At 43.1% G+C, this 12310-nt stretch overlaps 2 protein-coding genes across 3 annotated transcripts; one reads left to right on the top strand and one right to left on the bottom strand.

The window, feature by feature from the left end:
• Nucleotides 1–1110: 1110 nt before the first annotated feature.
• Nucleotides 1111–6279, top strand: LOC103701319 (FT-interacting protein 7-like). Its single transcript, XM_008783337.4, has 3 exons — nt 1111–2884; nt 3955–4206; nt 4715–6279. The coding sequence occupies exons 1-3, from the start codon at nt 1610–1612 to the stop codon at nt 6179–6181; spliced, it is 2994 nt and encodes a 997-aa protein (XP_008781559.2). The 5' UTR covers nt 1111–1609; the 3' UTR covers nt 6182–6279.
• Nucleotides 6280–7697: 1418 nt separating this feature from the next.
• On the bottom strand, nt 7698–11108 carry LOC103701320. 2 transcript variants are annotated; one of them, XM_039133193.1, is made up of 3 exons: nt 10807–11108; nt 10682–10720; nt 7698–8333 (listed from the first exon to the last, which is right to left on the bottom strand). In XM_039133193.1, the coding sequence occupies exons 1-3, from the start codon at nt 11098–11100 to the stop codon at nt 7782–7784; spliced, it is 885 nt and encodes a 294-aa protein (XP_038989121.1). In that variant the 5' UTR covers nt 11101–11108; the 3' UTR covers nt 7698–7781. The 2 variants fall into 2 exon arrangements, with proteins under 2 accessions (XP_038989121.1, XP_038989122.1); XM_039133194.1 differs by lacking the exon at nt 10682–10720.
• Nucleotides 11109–12310: the final 1202 nt, after the last annotated feature.

The following is a 12310-nucleotide window of genomic DNA, read 5'->3' as shown; positions in this document are numbered from 1 at the left end:
TTCAGTGGAGAGAGAGAGAGAGAGAGAGAGAAAGAGAGTTTGGGGGGATAGAGGGAGATGCGAAGGGTGCGTAGAGTGCTCATACGGGTGGGAAAGACCAAAAAAAGACCTAACAACCAAAATAAAGCGGAAGAAAAGGATGGATAAATCAGAGGGACCCAATTGGTCCCACAAAGGATTCTCATCTTTATATCAGCCAATATTCCTCAGCATGGGCTGCCCACACGTGGCTGGGCGAACTTCCTTTTGGCCCACAAGTAAGCCCACTTGCCTCTTTCCACCGCTCGTAGCTGGTCACGCATCGAAGTCGTGGGATCCCAAAAAAACGCCGATGGCCGCATGGAAACCATGCAAAGCTGCTTTTATCAACTGTTCACGGATTCCATTGGACTTGAATTTGAATTGTATCTCCCCATGGACGATAGATGAAAGCTGGAAAGCGCAGCAGTGAGACACGGTACTCCTGAAAGGAAAGTTGATCAGATATATTACAAGAACTTTTGAAATGCTATTTGTAGCAGTAGTTAGGCATTGGAATTAAGTTATCAAGTATATGGATTTAATGGTCATAAAGAAGGCTAGAATAAGCTATCCATGGGAAGGAGTCAAAATGGGACTATAAAACTATCCTATCCTCATCTCCTTCGCGTATTGGATAGCAATAAACTGGTCCAATCACATCAAAAACCCATCTTATACCTCCCTTCCAGTGAGGTAACCACCCTACCGTAAACCAATTTATATATGTTTTTTAGCTGACTTGACTTCGGAGTGATGCGGAGTTCCATGACTCGACCAATATATAAAGTCTCATAAGAAACCTCTGAGAGCTACGGGTTGCCTCTTCAGTTGCTGAAATTTTGTTCACAAACACATTATATAATCACGGAACTGTTGCGAAAGTACAAACAGGGAGAGCAGTAAATCATATCTTGGGATGTGCAAACATCGCAAATTTTTAATCATAATAGATGAAGAAGAGTATCACGCAAAGCCACTTCCCTATTTCAAAAAGCAAATCTCACAGTCTCCCTCTTCAGCTCTTCTTGGGAAAATAAAGACACATCAGAACATGACATGGTTAAAAGCTCAAACACTTTTCATCTTTAGCAGCGTCTTTAACAGAAACTCGCATCAAAAGAAGAGCTTCCAACTCTACAGGCTCTTCCTTTGTACGATGCAGTACACTAGAAACCAAAAAGAAGAAACATTCCAAGCAGTGAAGCCCATTAGTGTACTGATGTTGTCTTCAGACAGTAAGTATGCAATGAATTAATTAGGCTCGATATCCGCGTGCAAGGTAAAACTTTCAGCATCCTAAGAAAGAAGCCCGAGGACACAATCTCACGTGCATTATTGTAAGGTATGCATATATGTGCAGTTCTTTAAAAGAATACACAAAGTGTCACGCTCTCACAACACACCCAAATAAACCACCTTAAATTCTAGTTCAATGTAAAACCCAACGTTACTCCCATCCCACTCCCCTCTTCTTTCCTCCACATCTCCTTTCTGGTTTTATTCTCTACTATTAACTCCGTTATTAGTTTTAGTACATCGTGGTTAACACCTTAGAAGAGGTGGAAAAAAGGAAGGAGAATAGGAAGAGATGAAGGTGGCGGTGGAGGTGTTGGAAGCGCACGACCTGGTGCCGAAGGACAGCGGCGGCACGGCGAGCCCCTTCGTCGAGGTGGACTTCGACGGGCAGCGCCGCCGCACCCAGACCAAACCTCACGACCTCAACCCCTTCTGGAACGAGGTTCTCATCTTCGACGTCGCCGACCCCCTCGACCTGCCCAGCCGCACCATCAACGTCGCCGTCTACCACGACGGCTCCGCCGGCGGCGGCCGCCAGAAGGGCCGGAGCTTCCTCGGCCGCGTCCGCCTCTCCGGCTCCTCCGTCGCCCCCTCTCGCGAGGAGGCCGCCCTCCAGGTCTGCTCCCTCGACCGGCGCCGCCTCTTCTTCCCCGTCCGCGGGGACCTCGCCCTCCGCATCTTCGCCGTCCTCGGCTCTTCCAAAGCCTCCTCCAGCCACGCCCCCTCGACGACCACCACCGTCCCGGAAACCCATTCCTCCGAGAAGCCTCTGCCGGCCACCAAGGAGAGGAAAGTCTTCCACACGGTGGGCTTCGAACCTGCGCGGACTCGGGCTAGAGAATTCACGAACATGGAGAAGAAGCACAGCCGCAGCCACCACTTCCGGGCAGAGGCAGCAGCGCCGGCGCCGGCGATGCACATGGAGGCCCCTCCACAGCCGAAACCCGATTACGGTCTCAAAGAGACGCAGCCGCCGGTGGCCGCCCGGACGGGCTACCGCGGCGGCACCAAGATCACCACCACCTACGACCTGGTAGAACAGATGGAGTACCTCTACGTCAACATCGTCAAAGCTCGAAACTTGCCGGCGATGGACATCACCGGCAGTGTCGACCCCTACGTCGAAGTGAAGCTCGGCAACTTCATCGGACGCACCAAACACTTGGAGAAGAACCAGAACCCGGAGTGGCACCAGGTGTTCGCCTTCTCCAAAGAACGCCTCCAGGCTGACCGCCTGGTTGTGTCGGTGAAGGATAAGGACCTCCTCATGGATGGCTTCGTGGGGAGAGTCGTCCTTCCCTTGGTCGAGGTCCCTTCCCGGCTCCCCCCCGACTCCCCCCTCGCCCCCCAGTGGTATAGACTCGAGGAGGAGAGGAGGGATCAGGACGTTGGGAGGGGGGAGCTGATGATGGCGGTGTGGAAGGGGAGCCAGGCTGACGAGGCCTACCCTGAAGCCTGGCATTCGGACGCCCATACCATTCCCTTGGAGGCAGTCCTCCACACCCGTTCCAAGGTCTACTTTGCTCCCAGGCTTTGCTACCTCCGTGTTCATGCCATTGCAGCACAGGTAGCGCTCATCATCTTCTTGGGACCCTTTCTTTGGTTTCTCTTAATTATGGTTGATTTTCTTATTGTTTTTTTTTTCGCTTGGAATACAGTCCTAAATATCAAATTTTGTATGAATATCCTTATAAAATATTTATTTTTATGTATACCCTCATAAAATATTTATTTTTCTATTCTATTTTTTATTTTTATTTTTGCATATATACCTACGCCATCTAACGCTATTAAAAAATTAATGGTTTTAAATTAAAATGACTGAAATACCCTTAGTCAGTAGATATATAAAAAAAATATTTATAATGCGATCGCGACGGGAACAAAAAAGGTAATTTCAAAATTTCATTTTATTTTTAGTTAAAATAAATATAGTTTTTATTAACAATGTTAAAAGATTCATTATATTAGAAGCATTTATGTAAAACAAAAGTGTTTTATGAGGATATAAAAATAATTATAAATTTTAAAAAGGTATTCATATATACTTGAATTTTTAGAAATGTATTTATGTAAAAAATCTTTTTTTATTATAAACACTGTCCTTTTTCATGGAAATAGGATTAACAAAAAGTTATGTAAATTCTTGCAAATTTTTGTGATTGTTTATGTATGTTTAACAAGACTCATCATGTATTTAATATATATATATATTTGCTATTATTTGTAGGCAGTGTCATGGGATTATGAGTTATATTGATGCGCCACTCTAATGCCATGTTATATATGCGAAGTTGATGAGTAGTTGGATGACGCCCTGCTGCATTTATTTTTGATGTTGGTTACTGCCTTGATAACTTATCACGCAATGTATTGCAAATGATTGCTGACTGAGTTTTCTTGTGCAATTGATTGAAGCTGAAGTTCTCCAAATGTTTATCTATCTTACCTCAGCTGTTGGCAGTCTGCATTATTTTAAAACACACAATATGAGTCTTTTTTTTGTTTTTTTTGTTTTTTCCATTCTGATGAGAACACGCATACTTGCTGCTGCAGTTATATTAGAATTTATTAAAGTAATTAATCAAATAAATATTTCTTCTTTTTTTTTTTATCCCTATTATGAGTTTGTGACAGGACCTGGTTCCCTCTGAAGCGACCCGGCTCCGCCCCGAGACGCACGTCAAGGTTCAGCTCGGACATCAGATCCGGTTCACCCGACCATCCCCGGTCCGCTCGCTGAACCCGTCGTGGAACGAGGAGCTCATGCTGGTGGGCAGCGAACCGTTCGATGAGCCGGTCACTATCACGGTTGAGGACCGGATCGGTCCGGGCAAGGACGTCCCACTCGGCCGGCTCGTCCTCACCAAACCCAGAATCCCAACTCAGGCAACGTTGCAATTACAATTCCAGCAAACATAGATTTATTTCGTTATTTCACCTGTCCACCAAATAATGGATAATAAATACCAGATTTTTAACTGGCACAGAGGTTTAACTATTTTCCTTGAGATATTTTTTTTTCTCTAAAAGAACCCTTTTTTTTCCATCTTTGTAAAAGAAAACAGCCCATAAAACCAATATTTACATAAGTTTATAACCAAGATGACATCCATTTTCTCCTGTGAAAACCATGTACTGCTTTACTGAGAATTAGCTAATAGCTTATTTCGATTCTCCACTGTTCTTTTAAATAATGGGGATAAATATATATTAACTAGTTTTTCTTTCAAGTGATGTTTTTTTTTTGTTTAGTTTTGAAGCAAAACATGAGGGGGGCGAGGATGTTAAATAAATGCAGTTATTACATTATGGTTCAATTAGCATAAGAATAAGAATAGAGGCTTCTAAAGCCTTTGTGATGGATATAATAGCCGTTATTCCAAATTTATTCCAGGCCGACCACCGCAAGATTATGCCCGCCCAGTGGTTTGACCTCGCCAAGCCCACCTCCTCTTCCGCCGGCAGCGGCGAGGAGAGGAGGAGGGAGTCGACTAAATTCTCGAGCAAGCTCCATCTCCGGATCTTCTACGACGCTGGCTACCATGTCATCGACGAGCCCGTCCAATACAGCAGCGATTTCCAGCCATCGTCGAAGCCGCTCCGAAAGCAAAGCATCGGAATTCTGGAGCTCGGCATTTTGAGTGCCAAAGATTTAGTGCCAATGAACGCCAGCAATGGCGCTGCCACGACCGACGCCTACTGCGTCGCCAAGTACGGCCCCAAATGGGTCCGGACTCGGACCATCCTTGGATCCCTCTCCCCAAAGTGGAACGAGCAGTACACTTGGGACGTCTTCGACCTCTGCACCGTCCTCACCATCGCCGTGTTCGACAACTGCCAACTTTATAACAATGGCAGCAAGAACGGCAATGGCTCCAAGGATCAAAGGATCGGCAAGATAAGGATTCGGCTCTCGACCTTACAAACGGATAAGCTTTACACTCATTACCATCCACTGCTAGCTCTCGAGCCTTCTGGTCTGAAGAAGTTTGGCGAGCTGCATTTAGCTATCCGATTCACTTGCGCGGCGTGGACGAACATGCTTCTCCTCTACACGAAGCCGACGCTTCCGAAGATGCACTACATCCAACCGATCCCGGTGATGCAGATGAACTACCTCCGCACCCAGGCGATGGGCGTGGTCATGGCTCGGCTTGCACGGGCCGAGCCGCCGCTCCGGAAGGAGGTGGTGGAGTACGTGCTCGACGTCGGGTCCCATTTGTTCAGCATGAGACGGAGCAAGGCCAACTTTGGACGTCTAGTCGTGCTGTTCTCCGGTGTGCCGGCGGCAGCCAGGTGGTTCGACGGAATTCGGTACTGGAAGAACCCGGTAACCACGATACTGGTCCATGTGCTGTTCTTGATACTGGTGTTCTACCCGTCCTTGATCCTGCCTACCGTTTTCCTCTACCTCTTTGCCATCGGAGTCTGGAACTTCCGGTTCCGGCCGGCGGAGCCGCCGCACATGGACACGGAGCTGTCCTGTGCGGAATTGGTCACCACAGATGACCTGGACGAAGAATTTGATCCATTTGTGACGAGGAGGCCGATAGAGGTGGTGAAAAGGAGGTATGACCGGCTGAGGTTTGTGGCGGGGAGGGTTCAGGAGCTGGTAGGGTTCTTGGCGACGCAGGGGGAGAGAGTCCGGGTCTTGTTGAGCTGGAGGGACCCCCGGGCGACGGCCATCTTCATAGTCTTTTCAGAGATATTAGCCGTTCTCCTCTTCGCGACACCGATCCGGGTGGTATTGGCTCTCGCCGGCCTGTACCTGCTGCGCCACCCCAGGTTCAGGAGCAAGATGCCCTCTGTGTCTCATAATTTCTTCAGGAGGTTGCCGGCCGAGTCTGATATACTCCTATGAACTAATGAGCAGGAAGGATCGAAGGATGTGTATTGTATTAGACTACTGTTAGTCTTTAATCATCTCCTATGAATATACTCGGTTAGTGTTTTATGGAAGGACCCATGAGAATGGTATCTCTTTGGTTGTTTCAAACTACAAGAGAAGGGAAGGAGGATGACACTTTCTCTTTTTCTTTCTTCTTTACTTTTCTTTTTTTTTTTAATGATGGAGCGGTGAGTGGATTCTGGTATATTTGGCTTCGTAGACCTTTTTCCCGGGAGAGTTATCGATCTTTTGGTACGTTTCTATCGAACAAAAATCCTCTTGAGGCGATCATACAGAGGGTATCGCATCCAGTGTCCGAACGGACCGGACTTCTTCTGCTAACAGAGTTTATCCACCCTATATTATTTTTTGTAAAAAAAAAATACATGAGCCATCGTCGATCAGGCCATCCATCTGAATCCTTCTCTTCTTCCACATCAAGCTATTATTTCCTCTCGATCCAACCATGAGGCCTTTCTTCTCCTCCTTTGAAACACAGAGTCTTTACTGTGTTAGCTAGTATATAGTATATGGTTAGATGATAATATATATATATAGCAAATTAGTCATCCAATGATCTATATATATTTTCAGACAAATTGATATATAGTTTTCTGAATATTATGTTCATCAGTACACGTATATGACTAGATGATACATACTCAATGAATTTTTATACATATTTTAATTTTTTTTGATATATAACCAATAGCGACCTAATATATATTTCAAGAAAAATCTATATACAGTTTGTAAAATATGGTGTTTATCAGTATACAATTCATGGTCATGTGATATACATTTGAGATGGATTCCTTTATGGGGAAGAAGATTCAGAGGAGAAAAGCTTCATGGCCAAATGGAGAGTGAAGAGTACTGGTTTAGAGAGAAGTTTCTTCCCAAACAGCATTGCACCCAGATGTGTCAATTTCTACTTTCAAATGGTCATGAAGATGCCCTCGAAAATTCCATGTGTGCTGTATGACCTGTACTCCACCCTCTTCTTGGGATAAAAACAAAGATATGCTCATAACTTAGGGCACTCTTTTTCTCTTCATGTTTGCACCAGATGGAAGAATAAAGTGGGTAGGCTGGACCACCATGTTGCCTGTTACTTTGGACCCAAAAAAGGTTGCCTGACATGAAACAGAGTTTCCCAATCACAGCCATGTTGTATCACTAGGGTGTCCATTGGGCTAGCTGAGCTAATGGCAGACACAAAACCTATACATGTTCCCTTCCCAGAAAAAAAGAGAAAAAAAGAAAGAAAAGAAAACAAAGAAATATCCTTGTTTGACATCACATGTGTACTACCTTCCATCTCATGTTGGGAGCCAGTTGTATCTTTAATCATTTTCTGATATAAGCTGCTCCTAAAACTACCATATCCATAACCATCAGTCTATCATACCATGTCCCAGTGATTTGGGATCAGCTTTATGAACATGGTCTTGGAAACAACTATGAGAATACACACATGCCATATACATAATCTGAAAAAAGAGGCAGGAAAACCCGCAAATAAATTATTGCACCAATAGAAAAACACAATACTACAGTTGCAGTCCCTTTATCAGGATGACAGCATCCTAGATGAAAGCAATATTACAAGAGCTATTGTTGTTAGAAAGCTTACAATCATCCCACTCAGCAAAATCCAATCCATGGTAGCTAATTTACCACTCATTCTACTTGTCTTCTGGTTTTCCTGGAATTTATTTGCATTCACATCATTCATCTTCACCGGTCCTTGTAACTTTCTCTTCCTGAGCTGCATAGACTGAAGTGCACTAATAAAAGTTCCCCCTATATGATATCTTGTGGTCGAACTATTCATAACCATCGCAATAGGAGTTTCTTCATGACCGCCATTGCCAATTTGCTGCCCTAAATTCTGCACTGTACATGGGCAGGGTTCTGGCTCTCTTGAACAAGCACAACTCTCGCATGAATCCTCCTGGCAAGGAGCAGCTTCCAAGTTAATGTTACCTGAGCTATGAGTCTCGATCACTTCACCAAAAACAGACCACCTTCCCACTGATGTAATCTTTACATCTGTTGAGGTACCTAACATACTCTCTGAAGCAATTACAAGCACTTGGATATATCCCTTAGTATGGCCAACCTGCAGTTAGAGAAGAAAATCCAGGTACCAGGACAGGTTAAAACTTCATCAAAGGTTTCAAATGATAAAAGGTAAACTTGAAGGACTGTTGATTTTTCGATCCTCTAAGTACCCCTTTTCTGAGAAAAGGTGCTCTGGTTTTTAAGATTTTTGGCCTGCTTAACTTTACACTGAATAAACTAAAAAATTACAAATAACAGAAACACAAACTGACTTACATTAGAAAGAATGAATAAAATAGCCTCCTCACCAAACCAATACCATCAGATGCAATTTCAGCAATCCACATCCTCTCAAAAATTACAAATAACAGAAACACAGACTTACATTAGAAAGAAGGAATAAGATGGCTTCCTTACCAAATGAATACCATCAGTAGCAATTTCAGTAATCCATATATGACAACTGAATCTCATATATGAGATTTTTTTTTCCAAAACAATTTGCATGAATAAAAGGGAAATATGGGAAATGGATGGAAACAGTGATTGGGTAGGAAAAAGAAGTAAGATGAACATGAAAATCAGATATGTCTTAGCGAAGAGAAGGAAGAGTATAAAAAATAGAAAATGTAGAGCAATATAATTCCAAATCAAAATATTAGAGTTCAAAAGGAGGAAAACGAAAAAAGGTCAAGAAAAAGAGGGGGGCAAGAGAGAGAGAGAAAGAGGGATGAATCGAAGAAGATAGAGTTTTCACTCCAGAAACTTATGCACATTGTCATCAAATAAATTTACATTTGCATGCTCTCTTTCACTTATCAATAGAATAAATTAAACCCTGTAGATAACTTTGCAATCAAATAACCCTATGTTTAAGCTTTTTAAGCACCTTGCAAGAATCATCCTCAATGCAAACCAGAAAAACAAGAAAACTAGAACACACTACTGTATTCTTTTTCTAAATCCTTATTACAAGAACACTATTCGACAGAAATGAAAGCGAAGTCTGGGAAAAGAATTAGTCCAGAGACTGGGAAGGAATTCTGTGACCATTTAAGTTGCACATCAGCAATGGAGCATGTCGGTTGAACAGCATTCGAATAACTTCACTAAATTCTAAACTTTATTATAATAATCAGAAGCCCTCTCTTAAATAAGAATAAAATCCTTAGTTAGCAGACGGGATTACAAGTGCAGGAGTGGATTCAGGTGAAGATAGAAAATAATGAATAATAAACATTTAGGAAGCAATCGCAGGGACAAATTTCCAGAGAAAATTCTGAAGCGGGTGCCCACCTTGTGGAAGTTTCCTGCTACTAAGTCAATAAATCTTAAATCTTGATTCTCAAACTAGGCTAGAGATGGCTGTTTCAAGTCTTCATAATCTCAAAAAAAAAAAGCCTTTCATGTGGCCATATATCTTGAACAGGTCTAAACAATAACAATTTTAAAGATTTGGTTTTGAGAAGGTGGACTATTTACCATGATTTGTCAGAATTAAAATGAAGAACAGGAATTTCTCCTATGCTTAATGAAGCAACGACAAAAAAATATGAGCTTCAACCCACAATCAAATAACAAAACAAGGTTGAGACTTGAGAAACCTTTATTAGTAGACAGTAAATATGCTGATTGTTCTGACTTATAGAAGTCTAATTTTATAAGCGAACCAAAAAAAGCGAACAACAGCCTGTAACATTAAGATGACACTAAAACAATTACGGCTATTCGTAGAGATATTATTATTAGTTTGAAAGCTTCTCAGGATGTATTAGCAGAGTTCGTCAGACTGTTTCTCAGTATATACCTTCCATTCATGAAACAGCACAAGCAAACTGTAGCTAAAAAGGTGATTAACAAAGTACATCAACCATTAAGAACCATATTATTTATCTTGATATCGCGTAAGCGAATGATATTTCTACTCAATGACAAAAAGGATGCCTGGCTTCTTCCAGATGTCAGATATTAACTCTCTACAGGGCGTAACATGATTGACAAATGCCCTTGCATCTTTCTTCAACAACTTAAATTTACAAATGTCATGGAAAGTATAACTGTGATATAGAGGCCAAATTCCCGTTAAGAAATTAAACTTCCAATTCCATGCATTTTATATCTCCATGTTTTGCAATCTAACATAATACCACTTCTCTCAAATCATTCATTCTATGCTCTCGTGACTCCCACAATTTCCTGTACTTACTTCTACTACTAATAACTACGATCGGAAATTAAACAAACACTTACAAAGCATTCAATCACCAAAGACCCAGATCAACATGTTACATACTAAAGTAACTAAACTGTTCGGTTTCACAGTTATTCAACCAATATCTACGACAAAAAAGGAAAAAAAATGTCAGAAAAAAAGGAAATTTTTATGGAGTGATTAAGAATATTTACCTGGTTAGGAGAGCATCCGAATGTCTTCATATATATAGTCTGCATAAAGATCAAAGAGCGCATCACCAAAAGAGTGGGGGGAGGTGGGGGGAAGAGAGAGAAAGGGGGGGTGGGGAGAGGAAGACCTGCGTGCCCGGGATTTGAGAGTTGGAATTGAGGTCGCGGATGAGGCAAGCTCTGGGCTTCTTCTTCGGCTTCACGCCGACGGCAGTCAGGGGGAGGCGGAGCTCCGGGAGAGCTCCGGCGGCCACCACGTCTTCGATGTCTTCCATCCCGACGAGGCCACCTCTTCCTCGCGTTCTCACCGCGGCGCTCCGCCCGGAGAGGCGGTGATCGTCGCGGCGGCGGCGAACGGTCGCGGTCGCATGCAATGGTGTTACAAGCTCGAGTACTCGGATTACGGATCCGGGCGCCTGCATTAGATTTTTGAAAGCCCCCTCGGCTAAGTTTTTAGATGAACTAATTCGCACAAAGAATTTAAAAGATGGGCTGTGATTGTGCTAGGCTCGGCCTCAATGGTACACTTGAAAAGTTAACTGGGCCGAAATGAGTTTGGAGCATATCACAAACAGTTCCATGAACACTTTCAAGCCCAACTATAATTCGAGTTGGGCTTAAGGGGATGGCAAATGCGTACATGTAAATCTATATAATAAATATCAATTTATAATGATTTATGACAAGCTTAACAATAAAATAGTTGGACTCATTACGATATATGATAAAACATGGAATGTATTTTAGCATATCTAGGAATTATCAGAATAGTACTTCAATATAATTATTAATCTGCTCGTTGTTTTTCTTATTGATGGAATCATATTAGTTTGTTTTGTAATAATCTGCAGTATAAAAGATGCCTAACTCTTGTCTATTGGTTAATTCACAAAAGTTCTAGTTGTTGCACTAAGTGTATGGTTCAGTATTGACTAATATTTTGTTGCCTACAGGACAAAATAGATCATAGTGATAAATAATACAGATAAAATTGATTAATACATAAGAAAAAAAAATGTTAAAGAACACCACTCTAGAGTTTGATGATTGATCCAACCCTCATGTGGGACATTCAGATACCTTAAGTGCATCTATTGCACCAATCCTTGACAGTGGCATAGGATGGGGAGCAGAGAAGGGAACAACATAAAAATTCTTGGTGAATACAAGTTTACTCACAGCTAATTACCTTATAATTTGTTATAAGAGGTGTTGCTGGTGGTCCAAACCGAGAACGATTGGCACAGCGGTGTGAACGGGATTCCGTCTGAGCTGCCTTGGTCGATGTTGATTGTGCTCCACCTTCCACCGAGAAACCTGCAAGCAAGCCTCGCACCACCACTGGGGTAGTGGGGGCCCTCCGACGATCAAGTCAGAGGAGATTGGAGGAGGAGGAGAGATGATAATAGCAAGCAAGAGAGTGCTCTGGAAGATATTGCTTACCCCCCCTTCTCCCCCCAGCCGCATATATACCTGGCTGGGGGGTCTCTCAGGGGGGTTTGTCATCGTGGGGCGCGATGGAGTGGCCACTGACATGGCCGTTACAGGGCGTCGTGGAGCAGCGCTGGGTACGGCCATGACAGGGCGTAGTGGAGTTCCGCTTTGTACGGCTGATACAGGAGATCGTGGAAC

Source organism: Phoenix dactylifera, chromosome 14, assembly GCF_009389715.1.
Source record: "Phoenix dactylifera cultivar Barhee BC4 chromosome 14, palm_55x_up_171113_PBpolish2nd_filt_p, whole genome shotgun sequence".
NCBI classification, from domain to species: Eukaryota; Viridiplantae; Streptophyta; class Magnoliopsida; order Arecales; family Arecaceae; genus Phoenix; species Phoenix dactylifera.
The sequence above is the reverse complement of the archived record's forward strand: the minus strand, read 5'-3'. Positions and strand labels throughout refer to the sequence as shown.